At 40.8% G+C, this 20,525-nt stretch overlaps 4 protein-coding genes across 6 annotated transcripts; 1 reads left to right on the top strand and 3 right to left on the bottom strand.

Annotated features, from left to right (window-relative positions):
* Positions 1 to 1,537: 1,537 nt before the first annotated feature.
* Cad96Cb (protocadherin Fat 4-like Cad96Ca) lies at positions 1,538 to 11,112 on the top strand. Of its 3 annotated transcripts, XM_070216836.1 has the most exons (6): positions 1,538 to 1,680; positions 3,135 to 3,495; positions 6,010 to 6,311; positions 7,950 to 8,993; positions 9,431 to 10,166; positions 10,629 to 11,112. In XM_070216836.1, exons 2-6 carry the CDS (start codon positions 3,423 to 3,425, stop codon positions 10,874 to 10,876), a joined length of 2,403 nt encoding a protein of 800 aa, XP_070072937.1. In that variant the 5' UTR covers positions 1,538 to 1,680; positions 3,135 to 3,422; the 3' UTR covers positions 10,877 to 11,112. The 3 variants fall into 3 exon arrangements, with proteins under 3 accessions (XP_070072937.1, XP_044251465.2, XP_070072936.1); XM_044395530.2 differs by lacking the exons at positions 1,538 to 1,680; positions 3,135 to 3,495 and adding an exon at positions 5,529 to 5,871; XM_070216835.1 differs by lacking the exons at positions 1,538 to 1,680; positions 3,135 to 3,495 and adding an exon at positions 5,541 to 5,871 and having other exon boundaries at positions 10,641 to 11,112.
* A 10-nt stretch (positions 11,113 to 11,122) lies between these two features.
* Alg9 (alpha-1,2-mannosyltransferase Alg9) lies at positions 11,123 to 13,567 on the bottom strand. Its single transcript, XM_017152413.3, has 4 exons — positions 13,319 to 13,567; positions 12,895 to 13,257; positions 12,357 to 12,834; positions 11,123 to 12,299 (listed from the first exon to the last, which is right to left on the bottom strand). Exons 1-4 carry the CDS (start codon positions 13,477 to 13,479, stop codon positions 11,427 to 11,429), a joined length of 1,875 nt encoding a protein of 624 aa, XP_017007902.2. The 5' UTR covers positions 13,480 to 13,567; the 3' UTR covers positions 11,123 to 11,426.
* A 137-nt stretch (positions 13,568 to 13,704) lies between these two features.
* LOC108062885 (synaptic vesicle glycoprotein 2C) lies at positions 13,705 to 15,826 on the bottom strand. The gene is made up of 9 exons (XM_017149738.3): positions 15,736 to 15,826; positions 15,514 to 15,675; positions 15,290 to 15,452; positions 15,071 to 15,192; positions 14,595 to 15,009; positions 14,404 to 14,530; positions 14,057 to 14,340; positions 13,873 to 14,000; positions 13,705 to 13,817 (listed from the first exon to the last, which is right to left on the bottom strand). Exons 1-9 carry the CDS (start codon positions 15,806 to 15,808, stop codon positions 13,771 to 13,773), a joined length of 1,521 nt encoding a protein of 506 aa, XP_017005227.2. The 5' UTR covers positions 15,809 to 15,826; the 3' UTR covers positions 13,705 to 13,770.
* A 642-nt stretch (positions 15,827 to 16,468) lies between these two features.
* On the bottom strand, positions 16,469 to 18,949 carry LOC108062883 (synaptic vesicle glycoprotein 2C). The gene is made up of 9 exons (XM_017149736.3): positions 18,781 to 18,949; positions 18,552 to 18,713; positions 18,263 to 18,425; positions 17,887 to 18,008; positions 17,523 to 17,829; positions 17,359 to 17,466; positions 17,170 to 17,302; positions 16,648 to 17,059; positions 16,469 to 16,584 (listed from the first exon to the last, which is right to left on the bottom strand). The coding sequence occupies exons 1-9, from the start codon at positions 18,881 to 18,883 to the stop codon at positions 16,550 to 16,552; spliced, it is 1,545 nt and encodes a 514-aa protein (XP_017005225.2). The 5' UTR covers positions 18,884 to 18,949; the 3' UTR covers positions 16,469 to 16,549.
* Between the last annotated feature and the right edge of the window lie 1,576 nt (positions 18,950 to 20,525).

Here is a 20,525-nt window from a genome sequence, read left to right as displayed (position 1 = left end):
GATCTTTTCATCTTAATTCGGCTATTTTCAATGGCAGAAAAAAAGAGTTATGATCCTAATCAAGAAAAGAAAATGTATTTTCAATCAGGAAATCACATTAGGAATTCCAGGCCCCTGTAGAACTGTAGACCCACTTAAAGTCCGATAAGGCGGGCATAATCGACCAGGCCATAAAGTAAGTCAAAAGTGTCGGAAGGAAAGCAAAAACCAAGGAAAGCATGTCCCAAAAAAGTACTCCAACTTTTTCAGGTATGCGAAGGAAGCCAACGGGGAACAAGAAACAAGGAAAGACTGGCACGAAACTGTACAGGAAGAGAAAGGACTTTGGAGCGGGAGAGTGCAATTATGTGGCGGCGACGTCCAGGACGGGAATTACAGCAATTAACGGCAGTCACATGCAAATGCAATGTCACTGGAGCTGAGTCACGAAGGAGGAACTGGGAAACCGCAGGACAGGCGGAATGGAAGGAGGAGAGCCTGGAAGAGAAGAGCCAACGGTAAACCGGCTAGGACGCCGCCTTGGTTCCCATGGCTACTCCACACAATGTAAACAGAGAGAGGCTCCCAAAGAGCGAAAGAGAGAGAGAGAGAAAGGGGTTGCAAAGCCGGCTCAGTGGAGCACAACGAAGAGAGCTTCTTAGGGCCTGCAATCCACTCGTACTCATCCATTTCCAGCTGGGGCGCGTGCGCAGTGGCAGCAGGCTGTTGTTGTTGTCATGGCACTACCGCCGCCGCCGCTTTCCGTTTCTTCTTGCTTCTTTCCAGCCGAAACGCTTGACGAGTGATGTGGAAACATTTTCAACACAAGTAAAAGCTAGCGTCCAGAGAGGCTTCCAACGTTTAGCCACAGCAGCGGTCAAAGTAATAGAAGGAGTTTGAGATTAAACCCTACTTAATTATCGAATTTCAAATTTTTTTTAGAATAAACAGAATTGTTAGAAAATAAGTTGATGCTTTTTAAGCCTGTTTTTGGTTCAAGAAGTTCAATGGATCAACACAAGTTTCGATATTGTATAGATGTTTTTAAAAAACAAATTCTCCAAATCTTTAATTTATTTTTCATAAATGTTTAGCTGATGCTTTTTAGGCCTGTTTAACCTGTTTTTGGTTCAAGAAGTTCAAAGGATCAACACAAGTTTCCATATTGTATGTTTTTTAAAAACAAAAGTCCCCAAATCTTAAATATTATAAATAAATGTTCATATCATATGTTGTTAAAAGAAGTTTTGCTTAAAAAGCTTTTCCAACCTTTTAAAAATTAAAATTTTGTATTCTTCCACATTTGAAAAAGGATTTTTTAATAAATATTTGTATAACGGTATTCCAAATCTCTATACACTTAAAATATTTTTTTAAAAACTCTTTAAAACCTACTATTTTTTTGGCCAGGGCTGTAGGCATGTGTGCATGCATGATAGTGGGCACAAGTCCAACGCACACCGGCTTTACAGGCTGTTGCTGCTTTTATTGCTGTCGGTTGTTAGGGGGCGCGACTTTGGCAACATTATGGAAAATCAGTTTGTGTTTGGATCGCGATGCGAGGAGCTCGTTCAGCGCTGCGGAGTATACTAAATAAAACGCTTTTTGGCCAACTTTGTTCTTTGTCCATTGCAATCACAATGAAAACGAATAAATAAGTCAAATTTAGTGCACCTGAAAACAAACCCCAAAAAGGATTAAGTGCGTGTTCGTAAAGAATTAAAATTGCAAAAGGGAAAATAATAATAGTTAAAATTTAAAAAATCATGAGTCATATGGAAAAGGGTTTGCGGTAAAGAAAGTGACAGAAAATGCATTCAGATATGGAACGCTTTTTAAAAAAAACTATATTTCGAAAATCATTTCAAGCTGTGTAAACAAACATTTTACAGGATTAGATTATAATTGCGTCTTAATAAAACTTTTAAAACGGGAAACAGATTTTATTTATTGAGATTAATGTGTTACTTTCCATTTTGTTTAATTTTAATGACATCTCTTAATCAATCCCTGAATTTATAACATGTCTCCTATTAAACTTCCCATACGCCATAAATCAGTAAACATTGCGAGTGAAAAAGCCGAGGGAAAACAAGTTCACAGTCCGCGGCCCAGGCGAATATTGGAAAATGTAACCGTTTTTACACAGGTGAATGACTTTTTTGTGCGCTTCCGCGGGCTTCCGGTCAAAAAAGCGTTTTCATTTTCGCCATCGGCCAACGGCCAGCGGCTGATTTGTATGCAAATGTTTGTCTGTCGCCTCAAACCTCGGGTTTCAACCATCGACATCAACCACCACCCCAATGCAACACGCCTCTCACTCCCCCGAACTTTCCCCACCCACCTGCTGTGTGTGGTATGCCATAAATCCTGGCCAGGAGGAAGCTCCTTTGGCCCGTGTAAACGGCGTTTGAAATTCTTCCACTATTTCGAAAATACCGGAACCAAGGAAACAAAAACAAAAACATTCCCACTGTTGTTGTCTCTCTATACCCTTTAAAGTTATAAAGGTAGTGTGGTTTTATTCAATTCAAAAATAAAATATCTAAAGGAACTATTCCAAATTAAAGGCTTTAACATCAATAATGTTTAATATTTTATATAAAAATATTGGATCTAGTTTTTTAACGTATTAGTGAGTTTAGTTTTAGTGAGGATAGCTTTATTACTAAAAAGTATACTTTTGAGATCTTTTTATATTCCGTTACTAAAATATATTTTTGAATTTATAAAGTACCTAAGCTTTCGGTCTTAAGAATACAGATCCCCTTTTCGCTTGTGTTATTCTTGGAGTTTCTTGGTGGAATAAAATGCCGCCAATTCCGTTGGTGACAACAATGTGGCAACCGAGCAAGCGACCCGACATCCACCTCCAAACTCGCAACTTGGAGGTGACATGTGTGCGACATTTGCCCCACAACCAGAAGACAATGGAAAAAGGAAGCGGGCGGGGTGGTAGAATATGCTAAAGATGAGGAACAACTTTCAGTTGCTAGATGGTTGGGGGCGCTGAAGAGTGCTAATGTTCCAGTTGCTTTGGTTTCTGTGCCAAAGTGTTTTGTCTATCTAATAATCTTGTAATAATCTAGAAGACTCTAGTTTCCCCCTTTGCCCTTGCCATTATCCATTTCAAATTGCCATTTTGCCAATTACAGAGCTGAACAAAGGAAAAGTTGCACATAAATTCAATTTGAGAACGTTTATGGCACATCAGAGATATACTCAAATTTATTGCTAAGATAAAAAATTTTCTGCAATAAGAAAACGCATACCGGTTAAACAAGAGTGTTAAAAATTCAATATGGAAAGTGTGAAGGAGTTTCAAGTGAAGTGATCTTAAGTCCAAAGATATAACGATTATTTTAAAATAACTGTGAAAGTGTTATGTTGCTCTGAGAAGCTTAAGAACTATCAAACTCACTTGATTAACGGATGCTACAATAATGCTATACAAAATGTGGATAATTCATCATTGGATATGCTACGTGTTCTTCGTTCTCTGCTGCTTGAATAATGGTGAGTTATTAAAAAATAGTTTAATAATAATAACCGCCCTTTAGCAAAGCTACAGTTATTGACTTGGAATGTTGGTTAAGTAACTGCGGATCCAAGTGTTGTCTTTGATAATCGAAAACAAACAAAGTAATTAACCGCATGTAACCCTCGAAAAGTAAAAACTGAAAAATAGTGAAATTCCTAGCGAGACTCGATAAATTAAAGAGAAAAGTCAGCCAAGAAAACAAAAACGGAGACGTCAACGTCGTTCTGGTCCAACGATTTATGACGGATAAAAGTTTTTACGTGACTTACTGGGGTTTTACGAAGTCCCGACCCAATCTCTGTAAAAACCCCCCCTGGAGCAGCTGTCAAATGGTTTGCCTTTTCGGGATTTGGATACGCAGGCCGATTGTGGTCATGAAGTTGCTCCAGTTTCAAGTTCCATTTAGTGCATTAATTTCGGTTCATTACATTGTCACACTTGAGTGATATCGTTAGTCGGCTCGGGCCAAGAATATATCACATAAATTTAATGGCTCTGTCACAGTTCAAGTTCTTCCCTAACGGGTTTTGCCATAACCTCTATAAAGCTTGACCTGTGCCACAAAAATTGATTGCGAAATACTTATGTCGATGCTTACGATGTTTAACCAGACAGAACTCGCATGGAGCGGAGCCACAAGTTGCCGTTGAATCGGAATCCCAAAAATATACCCCCTATATGCCATATACCTTTTGCCAAAAGTCAGTGGCCCAGACCGAGGAGTTTGTCGTTTCGTTGGCGTTTTCATGAAAATCACCAAGCTGAACGGGCACTTTTTCTCTTTTTGGGCTTTCATGGTGTTGTTTTATCAAAAGAAACCAAAACAAACCGAAATGAAAATTTGTTTTCTGAACTTTTTGATTGTTGAAACTTTTCTTCCACCATATTCATATGCACATTCACGTGTATTTGGCCAAATTTGTTCAGCCGCCCAACTCACTTTCATTTGTCTTACACTCTCCGACTTTGCAAAAAATACACCAAATAAAAGTAGAACTTATGTAATCATCTGTAGGTGGGTTTTGGGTTTGGTCTTTAATCTCCACTTTATTTGTGTAAAGCTTCGCGGATTTACGCTTGAGGTATTTGCACCTTATGGATGAGTTTTGGAATCCGATGACTCTAATTAGTCTTGGTTTTTGGATAAAGAGGATTGCATACATGCATTTGCCACTAATTAGTAGGATAGTTGGGTAATCGAAATGACTCTATTTTTTCTGTTGGATTCCAGTGCGTAATCCCGATTTCAATTTGCGGTTTGTAAAACTTTCCATTTTCTCCAGAAAGTAGTGCATGTAGTTTACGTTCATACGTGAGCTATCAGCACACATCTGAGAGATTTTGTAATAAATCCGGGGAAATTAGACTAATTTCCAAAACACTTTTAACTGTCGAAGAAAGTCCACGAACGGAGATCTTCATTGTCATGTGCATTGCCCAATGTCACAACAATTAACCTACAACAGAGATCTTGAAAACGAGTAGAAGATTTCTCTTGGCCATATACATATCTTTTCTGTAGGCCTCTCATGGAGAAAATCCCGCCGGAGATGACTGGCGACCCACAGTCAGGGTCATTGCAAACCGTTTACAAACCGAAAAACCGTTTACCAGAACGAAATTGAAAAAAACAAACAGAAATTATACTGTTAGCACATAATAAGAACTTGTTGTTCAGGTGGTCAAGGGGTTGGAGGTAAAAACCGGAACATTTCAAGGGAAATACTTGTAAGAGTTTATAATTGCATTACCCAAAAAAAAAGGTGTTATGTCATGCTCCCATGGGATTTAAGTAATTACCCTTGTTTTTTTCAAGAAACATATTCAGAAACCATATAGGTGTTATATGGGAAAAAATAAATAAAGTAAAAGTTCCTAAATTAGTTAGGATAATTTTATAAACAAACTTTCTTCTTCGATTATTTGTCGAATGATCTTGTACCCAATTTGCATACGAGGAGGGCAAGTTTACCCATTGCACACTAACACAATTAGATATCAGAGCTTGTCCGGAAACGCAAATCAGCTGCGAATCGCCGAATCGAGGAGTCGAGAGATGTTCCATGTGGCCAGTTGCCCACATGGATGGATATATCTACTGGGAACCATGGTTTGTGGTGGTTGCTCTTCGCCTTTGCAGCTCTGGCCGAAAATTGCAGCACTCGAAATGAAAGAAAACGGAAGCTTAGTAGAGCGTATCGGAGGTACGAGCAAACATGTCTGGCGATTCGGACAGGTGGCTCACTGGAACACAAACACTGGACCGACCATCTCGGGCACTCTCTGTGGTGGCTTCCTCTGCCTGTCGCTGCAATTTGCTTTTAATTTGCAATTATCAGGACGGACCGAAAGTAAGCCTGAAAGGGAGAGAGAGTCCAATTTGTAGAGCTTTGTAGGCCAGAGATATTCGTTTTTTACCTTAATATATGATCTATATACCATATGTTGACCATCATGATAAGAAATGCTTTCTTTTTCTCCCCTTTTAGCCACCTTTGGTGCCATTCTGGACTCACGCTGCTATCTCGAGGGCGGCGGTTCCGCTGAAAGTTTCCTGGCCACCGAGGATCTGGCGGTGGGTTCCATAATCGGCAAGCTGAGGATAAACGGGGATCCCAATGCCGAGACAGGGGACATCAATCTCTCGCTGAGAGAGAAGAATGCTCCCGTAGAGATTCATGCCGGGACCAAGGAGCTAGCATTGTCAGTAGAACTCGATAAGGAGGGTGTGAGAGGTCCTTCGTCCATCTATGTGAATGTCATCTGCATACGACGACATTCAACGGATCCGGTAAGAATTTTTAATATACTAAAATTGTGTCTATGACATTTTACATTATTTAAGATCAATTTTAATTTGATATGAGGCCAGGTAAGTTTGACCTGGTCGAAATGACCTGAAATTTACATGGTCATATCGATTTTACGGTTACATGCTTTTTTTTGTGTGTAGATAAAATGATACTTAGCATAAGGAAAATTATAACTTATATTGGAATCTGGGAAGGTAATTTAGAAAAAAGTGTCCTTTTTACATTAAGGTTAAACAAATTAGTAAGCTTAGGATAATGGGAATCGATTCGTAAAGTTCTGTTCTTAAGAAATAGTCCGTAAGAAAAGAGGGTGGATGGGATTCAGTTAAATCTACCATAATGGCAATCAATATAGCTGCTAGCTATTCGAATTAAACCCCCAAAGTTGGTGGCTAAGCACTTGTCGTTCAGGTTAACGCCGCAATTAATCAGACGTTCTGGTCAGTGGCCCACATCGACCACACATTTCCTTGAAGTTCTTCCTTTCGGCCACTTTCCAAACGCCGCATTCCGCACCTGCGAAGGACCCTTTCGTGCAATGGGCAACCAATTAACCTATATAGCCAAAGTTGCCACCTTCTTGAGCCCCATTCCTCCCCTTCTTGTCCTCCAGGCAGTGCGTGTTCCCTTGGGGGTCTCCATCAGCCAAGTTTGTTAAATTTCGGTAAACACGATTCTATGCTTGTGGCTTCTGCGGCTATTCGAGGAACTCTATAAACAATTGAAAACTTTTTGGCCAGACAATGAACGCCCATTTCAATTTTAGAATCAACAAAACGCTAACAAAGTTGAAGCTCCAGCAACTATTGGCTGCCATTGCATCTGCAAGTGGAGGAGCCATCGAAAGGAGGAGCTCCTGGCAGTCAACCCCTTTTGGCGCCTGCGGTTAGCCCCAGCTTGGTGGCCATAAATTAGCCATTAAGGCTTCCGTTTGCGGGTAGAATACTAGGGGGCTACTTGGGGATGATGTCCTGGTTTGGGTGGAGGGGTCCGCTAAACATGCAAATGTATGCAGGACATTCGGCGGCGTGCTTGGGCTTTGAACTCCCGGGAGGTCAGTGACCAGCACACATATAAGGTGTTTGTCTTGAAGTGCACACACTCGAAAAATTGGTTTAGCTACACTTAAAGAAATGGGGAATAATAAGAAAAGGATTAGAAAGGCAATAGAAAAATAGTTTTTATAATAATAGTTTTTATGTTAATAGTAAAGATCTTTAAGAATAGTACACTCAGATTTTAAAGCGCCATTGAATTAATAATATTTTCTTCAATATAGAAAAATTTTCTTAAGTTTATGCAAATTTACCATTAATTTTTTTAAAATTGAATAAAAAGAAGAGTCGTTGAATTTTTTTTTGGATTAATAGCGATATTTTCTTGGATTAATGGCGATATTTTCCGGACTTTCTTGAGTTAATGTCGAAATCGTCTTTAATTCTAGAAAATAAATACCTATTTTTTAGGAAAGTTGTCTAATTTTTTCTTATAAGAAAATCATTATAATCTATTCTAAAGATAAAAGTAATTAATTTTAAGTAGAAAACCCTACAGATACTTTTTCTAAGTGCAAGGATTTTCTAATCGAATTTTCCCTGTTCCTATTTCCTCCACAGAGTTTCGTCATCCCCGTGAACGTGCGAGTGACTGATGTGAATGACAATGCACCTGAGTGGATTGGAACGCCGTACACTTTGACCCTTTCGGAGGTAACCGTTCCGGGAACCAGAATCCTGCAGGGCGCCCGTGCGGAGGATGCCGACCAACCGGGTCCCTTCTCCACGGTGGAGTACCAGGTGCTGCCGGGACCCTACTCGGAGTATGTGCAGTTCCTTAATCCGCTCGAGGGAACGCTTGTGCTGAAGAAGGCTCTCGACTACGAGCAATTGCAGAACTTCACCGTGAAGCTGAGGGCTCAGGATCAGGGCACACCGGCTCGTCACTCGGACACGCTGCTCCGCGTGGTCATCACGGATGCCGATGACCAGAACCCCAAGTTCCAGCGGGAGTCGTACAGCGCCGAGATACCAGTGGATGGCAGGCCGGGGGAGCTGCGCATGCGGCCGGAGCCACTGAAGGCGGTGGATCAGGACGAGGGCATCTGTGCGCCCATCCAGTACACAATTGTCCAGTCGCAGGACGCCAAGTACTTTCGCATTCATCCGCACAACGGAGCCATCAGTTTGCTTACGCCCATTGGCTATGCGGATGTGGCCAATGGCGCCACTCTGGTGGTGAAGGCCACGCAGATCGACAATCCCGATCGCTATGCCTTGACCACTGTCCAGTTGACGCGGCCTGGTAGTCACAGTGATCTCAGCACTCTGGCCTTCGTCCAGAAGAGATTCGTAATGCGCATTCGCGAGGATACGGCGGTGGGAAATCGGATTCTGGCTCTGCCCACCAATAAACCTGGGAAACATTTGAAGTACACCATTCCCGATCCGGTGAATTCGCAGTTCTTCAGCGTGGGTTCTCTGGGAGAACTGGTCCTGGCCAAACCACTGGACTACGAGAAGATGACCAAGCACGAGTTCCAGGTCCTGGCCACCGATGGAATGACCAACAGCACGGCGGAACTTACGCTGGACGTGATTGATGTCAATGACTGGGAGCCTCGGTTCCGGGAAACGCACTACGAGTTTATGGTGCCCAAGAGTGTAAGCATTATTAACATGTTAAATGTCATAGTGTTAAGTACAAAACAAGTTATGGACTTGCCTGTAAAAACTTGTATCCTCCTTGTGTTATTTACACGGCGTGTTATTTACGCGACACAGCGTGTTGTTAACACAATGAGTTTTTGACATTTAAGTGTCAGAATTGTATGTTGAACTAAAAAATTCACGGTTTTTTAGAGTATAAGAATTCATATATGCTTTGAAATGGTTAATTTCATTTGTGTTAAAAACACAGTGTTAATAACACGTTGTGTAAAAACAACAAATGAGCTATTTTTCACATTCTACCACTTTTGTATTTGACACACATGTCAACAATTTTAATCACACTGTAAAATACAATTTTCCATGTTTTTAACATGTGTGTCAATTTCCGAAGCCTGTTCATCGTATATCTTTTTCTTTCCCTCACCCAGCAATCCTTACAATCCCGCGTGGACTCCTTCGAGGGCGTGCTCATCGGCAAGGTGGAGGCGGCTGACGGAGATCGCAACGACAAGCTGGAGCTCTCGCTGCGTGGCCAGCATGCCGGTCTATTCGAGATCGATGCCACTGGGAATATCTACATGCGACCGGAGCAGCTGCAGAGCCTCAATGAGTCCACAGTCCATCTGATAGCTATCGCCACGGACACGGGCGTACCGCCCAGGAGCACCTCGGTCCCGGTGAGCGTGACCATGGAGGGTCTGACCCTGGCTCAATCCGGCTGGAACAGCAATATGCTCGGCATGTTCGGCATGATCATGGGCCTCTTCCTGATGATCATAGTGGCGCTCAGTTGCTACATTGTGCGTTCGAAAAAGCAGGGCAAGAGCGCTGCCAGCGGCTTGGGTCTCGGCCGGAACCGGGTGCACAGTCAGGCGCACAGCAGCGTGTCCTCGGCCAATCTGGTTACCCACGAGAAGCTGGCCGGGAATGGCAACGGCAACGGAGCCAGTGTGACGAGCGGCGGGGTCTCCGTGCTGCATATGAAGCACGGCGGTAATATCACCATGGCCAATCCGATGAACAACGGGCTGCATCATGTAGCCAGTGGAGCCAGCAGTAGCATGGCCCTCGGAAGCTCGGCAGCTTTGTTGGAGCGGGAAAGGGAACGAGAAAGGGAGCGGGATCGGGAGCGCCAGCGGGAGAGCTATGCGGCCACAGTGCGCAGTAAGTGGCAGTCAATCGTTATCTTCCAAAAGGATGCAAGTCTTCAGGTTCTGAAAAATTCAATGAAAATTTAAAAAATATAAAAAAGTGAAACATAATTAGTAGACCTAGGATTTTGCATATTTTTCCATTTTTACCAAAATTTCTAGGTAGGTGTCACATTTTTCAAATGGGATAAATTCGGATGCATATCAGAAATATGCAAATTTACATATATTTTAAATATTTTATGCATATGCCTTTATGCAAATATGCAAAAAAAAAAAAAAAAATATGCCATTAATTTTAAACTATATTTTTAATGAAACGAGCTTTGGTGTTTTCGGAATTGATCTATCTATAAAAAGTATGCAAATATGCAAAATCCGAGGTCTATTATTTAGCTATTGAATCTGACTTGCATCCCTGACATTTCCCAAACATTTCACCCCCAATCTCACCCGAAACATTCACTATTAAAAGTCTTCTTGCCAGGCATAGTTTCGCGCGCCTCCGCCAACGGGCAGCTTTTCGAGGAGGATGAGATCGAGCACGACTCCCTGCAGACGGAGAACAATAACCGCAAAGTGGGAGCCGCAACGGGAGCGGCGGCAAGTGGCGGCGGGGTCACCACCATCACCACCACCTCGGCCAACGCGGGCCAATCCAATCTTCTATCCGCCACCGATGCCATGGGCTCCTCGGAGAACAACTTGACGGTCTACTTTTAGAACTGCGGGAGCCAGCTCCGCCCGGAGTGCTTGTAAATATCGCTGCTAAGTCAGTTTAGGATTAGGTTTAGTCCCCGCACACGTGTATGTACATTGAGTAGACCAAATATAGCATTGTAAACAGACCCAGCACACGATTTATAGTTAAGTCCAAGCGATTTCCATTGTAAAGTTTTGCTTCCCAGTTTTTTAAGTGGATCCATAAAGTCCAATAAAGTTTGGCCCCTTCCATGCAAACAGTTCTCCTTACGAATCTCGTTGTTTTATATTGTTGACGCTTAAGTTCTACTTCGATTCTGGTGATCGGTGATCTTCACAACTTTGGCATGGACAAAACAAAAATAATTATAAAACGATTGAGTGACATAGAACATAGGTAGGTAGGATATTACATTTCAATGTTGGGTAAGGAAAGTTTTTAGTTGGAAAAGACTAAGCTTAATCGCTTGGAATTACTTTTAGTTTTAAGTTTTTTTTGGTATCAAAAGAATAAGGATAAAATGCTGTTTCAGTGGCACGACTGCAGACTCCCTTCGATCTTCGCCTGCCTTTACCTGCCATTTCGTTTCGTCTTTCGCTTGAGCAGGTTAAAGTCTCCATACTGAATGTGATTGTCGGTCAGGAATGGCACATAGAAGGCGCGCAACACCTTGTGCGACTTCTCGGGAATTAGAAACGGCAGGCTCTTCATCACCGACCACTCCTTGGATCGCTTGGAATAGTTGGGCTCCAGCGGTGTATATTTTCCCTCATCGAAATCGACGAGGAAATCGCAGCGGTCATAGTCGAAGTACATGTGTTCGTTTTCCTGGTTGAGATCATTGAAGTACGGATGCGCCACCTTTGTGGCATTGTCGCCTGCAACATAGTACGCTGGCAGCATGCCCCGGAACTCGGATTTCAGGAAGCGCAGACGGAAATTCTTGGCGGGAAAGAAGAAGCTGCCCGGATAGCGGTGCCAGTCCTTGCCAATGCACACATTGTAGATCATATCCGGGTCGTATTGCGGTGTTGCCTTGAACTGATTCAGCTCCAACATCAAATCCATGGGGGCGTGGTAGTTCCTGTACAGGGCAAATACCCGGGAAAGTCCCAGCAGCGTGCTGGTCACCATCACCAGAATGGCTATGAACATGCTGTGGTCCAGATAATGAACTCCCGACTTGATTTTGAACACAAGCGATTTGAAGCGAAAGAATATGCGCTGATACACATCCACGGTGATGGCGCCACAAAGTGAGATCAGGGGATAAATGGGGAACAGGAAGCGCTCCTCCTTGTGCGGCTGGGCGAAGAAGACGAGGAGCCACAGGTAGAGCGGAGCCAGCGAGATGTAGTGGGGGAAGTTTAGCGTCGATTTGGATTTGGCTGGCACAATCAGATAGTCCATGACCAGCATGATGGGTAGTTGTAGAGCCAGAAGCTATTAAGAACATAAATTTATACATGTTTTTGAATAAGATAACAGATAAGAACTCACCCAAATAATATTAAAGTTGAGGAAACCATTGATGATGTAGTAACTTAGAGGTTCAGTGCCGAAAATGTTTGGTCCATGGCTGGTGAACACATTGTACCACACAATATTCAGAGGAGCAAATGTCAGTTGGCCAAAGTAGCTGGTATCGATGGCAATCATGGGAATGGCCACTGTGGCCGCCGATATTAGAGTCCACTGCACAAAGGTCTTCCAATCGCGCTGCCTGATCAGCATTTCCAGCACCAGTGGAATGCCAATCAGCGCGGCAAAGGGCCAACCAAGTAGAGCTGAAATAGCAGTCAGGAAGATGGCTAAACAATAGTTTTGCTGCCACCAGGCGGCCAGAGCAGCGCAGCCAAAGTACATGGAAAAGGAGGAGGGCAGCAGGGCGGTGCTGGACACGAACATGCCCACACTGAAGAGCTGGAATATCAGCCACAGACGACCGATGTGTATGCCAAACTCCTGGCAAATGGACCTGGAAATAATAGATTAATGTTATTATTCTTTCCTGGAGGGATTGTTCTGCTATCCCTACTTGTACATATATCGCTCCATCACCGCGCAGGCGAAGCCCAGCATACATCGCACCATGTAGAAGATGAGAATGGGACTGGGATTGAACATCTTTTGGTAAAAGTAACCGGGCACGCCCTGCAGCAAAAGGTAGGTGTACGAACGCAGTCCGAACTGCGGGCTGTACTCCCACGTCTGCAGTCCATGGCCATTGATGATGTAGTGCAGGGGCTCCCAGTAGTTGAAGGTCTCGTCACAGTCTGCGATGTAGGCCCAAATGGCGCTGCACAAACGGGCGCTCACAAAGGTTTTGAAGGCGGTCTGGACACTGGGCATTATGGGATTGGGCAGGCCCTTCTCCTGGCCTCCACTCACCGATTGCTTGCTGTGAGAGGGGCAGTAATCTTGATCAAATCTGGATTTACCTATAGACAACACCCACTTACCGCTTCTTGGTTTCCTTCTCCTTCTTTTTGCCGGCCGGTGCGGCTTCCTTGGTCTTGTTGTTGCTGCCATTCAGGCCCAGTCGTTTGGGCGGCTTCTTGGACAGAATCTGGTTGTCCGCCTTGTTGGCTATGTAGCGAGCCCGCGCAGCCGGAGGCGCCATAATCCGGACTTTCTGCGAAAATTGCCTGAGAAAAAGTCTTGCAAAATATTTATCAATATTATGTGGCGAAGGTTATCGATAGCAGCAAAGCTATCGGATATGCTGGTCGTGAGTGTATGCATTTCAGCTGGGGTATTCTTGCGGAATCGGACTGTTATCGATATATTACAAATTTCGGGGTCACCTATTTTTTTAATAAATAAATTAAAATAGAATCAACTGTTATATTTATACATTTAATAATAAAAATTGAAGAAGAAAAAATATACAAAGACAAAGATGAAAAACGATTTAAGCTGAGTTCCGAATTGGCAGGTAATGAACAATAACAATGCACACTGAAATAAACAAAAATTTTAGAAATGCTCAGTTAATTAGGTTTAATTCACCTACCAATAAGAGTGCAAGTAAACATGGCAAAGGTGGTATTGCAATAAGGTTGGAGCATAACGCCCATTAAGTTTGTAGCTGCGATGATGCCAAGTCGTCCCAGGGACATGCAAAAGCTAACTGCCTTTGATCTAATCGTAAAAGATAAACAATAAATTAAAGTGTATTTAAATGGTTTCAAATTTACCTCAAGTTTGTGGGAACCAGATCAACGATGGCGCCTATCATAATTGAAATCGAGAGACCAGGCAAAAGAATGTAAAGGCAAAATAAGACAAGTACTCCCGTGGGATTTTCCATAAAGTGCAGCAAAACTCCGCTCAGAACTGCAACTGCAAGGGCCGCTAGCAGGACATTCTTTCGACCCAAAGGATTAAGTATCACTCCTTGAATAGAGAAACCAATTAAAAATGCAAAGCCTACAATAAGGTTGTCGATATAGGTTTTGCTCGAAATGGGATCAGAGCAGTCCTAAAATATTAGAAAATATAAATATTAAAAAAAGATATTTTGCGAAATATTAAAAATATTTACCAAAGTTTCAGTTACGTTGGGTTTTTCTACAGGTACACTCAGAATTTCGCAGACTGTAGAAGAATTATTTTCTGCACCCGATGAGCGGTTGACAATTTCTGGAAACCAAAGTTGCATCCCGTTTGAACTAAGGAAAATAAAATTGATGTGTAATTTAAACTTGTTAAAAAACGCTTAAAGAAAAAGATTACCTGAAAAACATTCCAAACAGTGCCAAATTACAAAGAATGAAATTAAATCCATGGGGCTTGTGGAAGAGTGGAACTGTGGCTCTGCAAATTTTGGATAATATACCACATCCTTGGCTTTCGGCCAACAAATTTTCGCCAGCTGGATCTTCTGATTTCAGTGTGAACTCATCACAATTTAGGACTTGATGTATTGATTTGCCTCGGTTAAATTTGCTAATCCATCCAACGGCTTCTACAGCCTCCTTGTTCTTATCTTGTGATAGTAACAGTTTCGGGCTCTCAGGATATAATAATAATATCAAGCCGCCAATAAGTCCTGGGAGAAGACTAACTAGGAGCAGTAGACGCCATGGCCGAAATACAAAATCCCCAATGGTAATGGCCCAATTTGAGGAAAGCACCAGCCAAGCAGTTGCTAAAGGGTTAAGAAACTTAGATGCATTATTCATTACTAATCTATTAATAGACAAGCATACCTGGAACATATATTGCCGTAACACTAACAAACATTGTCGAATAATTAATCGCCACCGCTCGATGTCGGGGTATATTGAATTCACTTAGATATGCATAGAGTGCTGCCGACACTGCACCGACACTATTATAATTGAATGTGAGAATTACATCATTAAATGGTATTTAAAAGAAAAACTGCATAGAAGTTAAGAGTACAGATAGTACTCCCTATAACTCACCTGATTCCAACAAGGAGGTTGATAATGTTAAAGACCCAAACGCTGGTAACGAACATCAGAATAAATTGCAGGGCATTGCTAGCGAAATTACCATAGAGTAGAACTTTCCGGCGTCCTATATCGTCGCTTATGTATCCCCATATATAGGTCGATAGAAAAATACCTGTTTAGAATTAAGAAAATTCAACTGTTTTCTCTGTAATATATTTTTGATCTTGACTCACCTGTAACACTAGCCGCCATCATCACGCCTTTTTCAGCCTGTGTCGTTTCAAACTCACAATGCGAGGCGATCACAATAATACCCATGACTTGTTGGGATGCAACCGATGTGATTGTCAACAGCCCGCTGACAAGCAGGAGTATCCATTGCGTTTTTCCATAACCTGGTATCCCCAAAAATCCCCATTAGTAACGTGTGAGATCGAGTGTGAGATTTACTTTACCGATCTTCTCCAATATCAGATCGTAGTCCCAGACATTGGGACCGAGGGTATTGCTCTCCAGCGAGCTGTGCATCTTGACATTCCCAAGATATTTGGCGACTGGTCAGCCAGTTAGTGCAACACTTGCTTTTAAGCATTGTATTCTAATAACCCCCCGTGTAAAACACTTGAGCGACATGTGAACCGCAAACCAGTTTTGAGATTAAAGCATTCGCGATTTTATTTCAATTTAAACATTTTGCTGAGAGATCTTGGGCACATCAATGAATTGGATTTTATATGCAAACTGGTCGAGAGAGAATCCGAAAATGCTTTGTTTATATTCACAGCACCGTGGGGGTAGTTCATTTTATCTTGGTATCTTGACTAAAGTGCACTTAACTATTTTGGATTTAATTCAGCAAACATAAATATCTTAATATTGATAAAAAAGTAAAATTCGTGGCCAAAAATACCTCAAAACCTGTACGATATAAAAAAAAGACTGTATACAAGTTCTAAGTGAATTTTCATTGTAATGTTTCGGTCGGTTTAAGTGAGGGAGTGGCCATTCTCTTTTTTAGGTTTTTTTTTTAAGAACAAGGTAATAAAAAAAGCTATTCCACTTTATTGTACTCTAAATACCCCAAAGAAGCGACTTTAAAAACTCATAAAATTAAACTCTAGACAAAAGAAAATGAATTTACTTTATTTACTTTTGTTGTTATTTGTTCAAAATATATTTATTTTCATGTACATTCTTAAATTAAAACATTTATTTAAATGGTACATATATTACTAACTAACTAACCTACTTAAATTATAATGGCAAATCTCAAATGGGTAACAGCAACGTCAAGCTCGCACAAACTGCAAAGGGAAAAAGCAAGTATTAGCTATCATAGTCTCATTAAATGTGTAGATAATACTAACCCAGAACAAATCCAGAGAAAACCCCAAAAGTGAGAGAGCAATACGACTCTAGAAGAACTCCGATGATATTGCTGCCAAAAACGCTGCCCGTACGCCCCAACATGAGGCAAATACAGACGGCTTTTCCGCGAAGGTGAGTGGGTACAAGGTCTACGACCGCACCACTCAGAATCGAGACACAAAGTCCCGGCAATACGAGATATAAGCAGAAGCAAACCACAATTACCACCTCGTCTTTGATAAAGATTAATGCCACTGCACAAGCTCCGGCCAATGTCAAGCCAATCGAAATTGAGGCCTTGCGACCAATTGTGTTTATAATCAGACCCATCACAATGTAGCCAACAATTAGGGCAGATCCATAGGTGATGGTGTCTATGTAGCTCTTTGTGTTGATATGATCGTCGCAAATCTGAAAAATATATTGAAGAAAGCATGCGGTTAGTTTAGATGCTAAATATAGCCTACTTATGAGCTTAAAGCCCAATCCAAATTAATGGTATTATAATCCTGTTAACTTACCTTATTAGTAGCATTGGCTTCCATTTGATCTATTGATGCATCGATAACTTGACAAACTGTCATTGAATCTTCAGCTTCATTGGAACCCAAACGATTTTGTATTTCTGGATACCAAAGACCCATTCCCGAAGAACTGTTTGGAAAATTGTAACTTAATTATTTTCAAAAATCGAAAAGTAAATCCCTTACCTGAAAAACAGACCACACATTATTGTACAGCTAATAACGAAGTTAACCAAATGAGGTCTTTGCAGCAAAGGCAAAGTTTCCTTCCACATTTTCTTGATTGTGGTGAACCTAAAGTAAATTATTAGTTTCTTAGCTGACATATTTGACCAGCAATATAAACTTACGCTGACTTCGAAATAAGTAAAATATTTTCTCCATCCGAATGGTCTTCTGTTTTCAGCTTATGAACCTTGAATTCATGCAAGTGTTTACCGGAATTCGTTACTGCAATCCAATCGACGGCAGCGAAAGCCTCTTCAGTTTTATGCAGGGACATTAGGATCTTGGGACTTTCAGGAAGGGACCACAACATGAGTGTTCCTATGACACCAGGCAGCAAATAGCAAATTGTTAGCAATCGCCAAGGACGGAATGAAAAGTCCTCCGTTATACTAACACTCCAATCCATTGAAAGGATTAACCAGGCAGTTGCTATAATTTGCGAATTATAGTTTAAAATAATTTTAAAACCTTACAGATAGTAATTACCTGGGACATAAACGGTGGAAATTCCCACAAAAAGACTAGCATAGTTAATAGCGATAGGTCTGTGACGGGGAGTGAAGAACTCGCCAAGATACGCATAGGTTGTTGATGATGCTCCCGCAATGCTGTTTAAATAATTATAAAAGAAGAATGTAAGATAACAATTTAGTAATGATGTGAACTAAAACTAAATAGTTTTCCTCAATCTAATATTTAACTAGTTTAATACCAGGAAAAAGCGGTTCATTTGCGTTAAGGTCGGTTCGGAACAGGCTTACAATCCTTATAAATAATAATAAAACACTTCCCCTGACAGCAGTTAATAAACTTGTTATTTGAGTAAGTTGTAAATTACGATCTTAGTTTTTAATTTACTTACAAAAATCCAACTCCGAAACGAATGAAGACGTAAAACCAGTAACTCGGAATCACTGTGGAGCATAAGGATAAGACATTTCCGGCGATCGTCGTATATATCAATACTGGCCTTCGACCAATAGTGTCACTCAGGTAGCCCCAAAAGTAGGATGAACAGAATATGCCTGCAAAATAGTTAATGCCCACGTGAAATATACCGCCATGAAAACGTGAAAGATAAAGTTTACTACCAATGCTGATTAAAATAATTTATGTAATGCGAATGCGAAACGCAAAAAGTGCTCACTCACCGATAAAACTGGCAGCACTCATGATCGCCTTATCCACTGAGTTCATGTTAAAATCGCACTGGGATACGATCGTTATGTAGGACATGCCCATTGTCTCGTTGATGACCATCATCAGGAGAAGTCCTGCCGCAAAAAGGACAATCCATTGCACTCTTCCGAATCCTTGGATATATTAATTAAAACACATGTTAATAACAGATCGCAGGACATTCAGGACATTTTGCACTACCGATTAACTGAAGCACTTCCTCGTATTCGTGACCAGCACTGGGATCTCCTGCCACCGATTTTGGCTTCGACTCAACATCTTGTTGGCCCGATTCCGCACTCATTTTGATCTCGCGGATTGACTTTTTAGATTTCTATCGTTCCCGAACCTGCGACAAACTAAAACTGAAGAAGACCCCGAGGTTGATGTGGGTATAAAAGCAGTGGCAGTGGCAGAATTTGATTCGAGTGATAGAGGACGCCCCTAGAGGTTGGGCTGGGTTATCAGACAGAACAATAAAGATAATTGAGGGGCTAGATGATATTCTGTTTATTTATCAAATGTGTATCACTCATTTGCTACGACTAGAATCTTAAAAAAAAAAGAAGATCGCCCCCCTCACCTACCGGAACTGTCTCGTTTATTCCGTTTTTTCAATTCATTAGAGCAAATAATGCAAAGGTTGGCTTCATTCGCCACCAGGTGCTGTCATAAATTCGCGTGTAATGACACAGAGTAACAAATTTTGGGTATCAATTACATTGACACAGCCAATTATAATTCTTAAAATTTAATAAAACTATTTAATTTTTAAAAATATATTATTAAATTCCAATTACTTACGTAGATACATTTATTAAGGGGGGAAAAAAAGAAGTATAAAAAAAATTATGTTATCTTTCCTTAAGAAATAAATATACAGCTTTTTAACATAATAAAAGTTTTTTTAATAATATCTGTAAGATCCCAAGGTAAACACTTGTTTTGTTGAAGAGTGATGCTCTTTGGGGCAATAATTGTTGATGAATGCAATTAAGTGTTGGCTTACTTACAGTAGCAACAGTTCTTTCACAAAAAATATTATGTTTATCTGTTTACCCTCTAATGTTTATGATAATTAAGAGTGTGAAAACGGAATGCCACTTGGGGCTTACCGGCATAAATCCCGGACCCACATGTCGACATACATGTTTGCTTGGGGGAAGTTTACGTACGAGACTGCACCTTGAAGCGACCCTATTGACATCCACAAAAGGCTTGCCCCACAGATCTAGCTTAATTCTAATATTTATAAAACTCTAAACTGTCTAACAAAAACATTTTTAAAAATTGCTTTTTATCGTTTTTTGCAACTTAATTAAAGGGTATCTTCAGGTTTTATTAAGTAAATATACAAATTTTATTAAAAATGCTGTGAATGCTTTTTTTCAATAAAATTGAAACAGATTTATTATAATAATTTATGTCACATCATGTTACAAAACCCTACATCCTTTTGTCGAGTTAAAATAAATAATTTTTACACGGCAACTTGTCGCTTTCGATCTTTTCACTCCACTGAAAAATAAAGCACTGAGTCAAACCCCATTTAATATGAAAATATATTGATTTTAAACAGCAAATTGTCTTAAAAAAACAGGTTCCAAAATAGAACAAATTGAAATAATTACATAGTTAGAAACCTTGAAACAAAAAACCATTTTAAATCGGATTATAATCTGGTTTTTATCAGACGGCTTTGAAGAAATGTAGTTGGAGTGTTTTAATTTTACAATACAACACAGATAGGCAAATATTATGGTCAAATTATTTAATATAAAATCCAAACAAAAAATAACTTAAAATATAAAAATTAAAAAAAATAAGAAATATTTAGGAATGTATTATGCATGAACTTAAAAATCTCACTAAAATAGTGAGTGATTATTATTAAAATAAATTCAAATAAATTGCGTTTTGTTCATTCTCGCGAGTTTCACCGTAAT

Source organism: Drosophila takahashii, chromosome 3R (assembly GCF_030179915.1).
Source record: "Drosophila takahashii strain IR98-3 E-12201 chromosome 3R, DtakHiC1v2, whole genome shotgun sequence".
NCBI classification, from domain to species: domain Eukaryota; kingdom Metazoa; phylum Arthropoda; class Insecta; order Diptera; family Drosophilidae; genus Drosophila; species Drosophila takahashii.
The sequence above is the reverse complement of the archived record's forward strand: the minus strand, read 5'-3'. Positions and strand labels throughout refer to the sequence as shown.

Bases quoted from the DNA above. Each gene is read 5' to 3' on its own strand.
- Cad96Cb (XM_044395530.2), top strand. From the start codon at position 5,577: ATGTTCCATGTGGCCAGTTGCCCACATGGATGGATATATCTACTGGGA. The intron at 8,994-9,430 runs GTAAGCATTATT...TCCCTCACCCAG, and splicing joins AGTTTATGGTGCCCAAGAGT to CAATCCTTACAATCCCGCGT. The intron at 10,167-10,628 runs GTAAGTGGCAGT...CACTATTAAAAG, and splicing joins CTATGCGGCCACAGTGCGCA to TCTTCTTGCCAGGCATAGTT.
- Alg9 (XM_017152413.3), bottom strand. From the start codon at position 13,479: ATGGCGCCTCCGGCTGCGCGGGCTCGCTACATAGCCAACAAGGCGGAC. The intron at 12,835-12,894 runs GTAGGGATAGCA...TATTATTTCCAG, and splicing joins ATGGAGCGATATATGTACAA to GTCCATTTGCCAGGAGTTTG. The intron at 12,300-12,356 runs GTGAGTTCTTAT...TGTTCTTAATAG, and splicing joins TCAACTTTAATATTATTTGG to CTTCTGGCTCTACAACTACC.
- LOC108062885 (XM_017149738.3), bottom strand. From the start codon at position 15,808: ATGCACAGCTCGCTGGAGAGCAATACCCTCGGTCCCAATGTCTGGGAC. The intron at 15,010-15,070 runs GTATGCTTGTCT...TTAACCCTTTAG, and splicing joins TACGGCAATATATGTTCCAG to CAACTGCTTGGCTGGTGCTT. The intron at 13,818-13,872 runs GTAGGTGAATTA...TGTTTATTTCAG, and splicing joins GTTTACTTGCACTCTTATTG to TGTGCATTGTTATTGTTCAT.
- LOC108062883 (XM_017149736.3), bottom strand. From the start codon at position 18,883: ATGAGTGCGGAATCGGGCCAACAAGATGTTGAGTCGAAGCCAAAATCG. The intron at 18,426-18,551 runs GTGAGTGAGCAC...ACTATTTTGCAG, and splicing joins GAGTGCTGCCAGTTTTATCG to GCATATTCTGTTCATCCTAC. The intron at 17,060-17,169 runs GTAAGTTAACAG...TATATTTTTCAG, and splicing joins AAGCCAATGCTACTAATAAG to ATTTGCGACGATCATATCAA.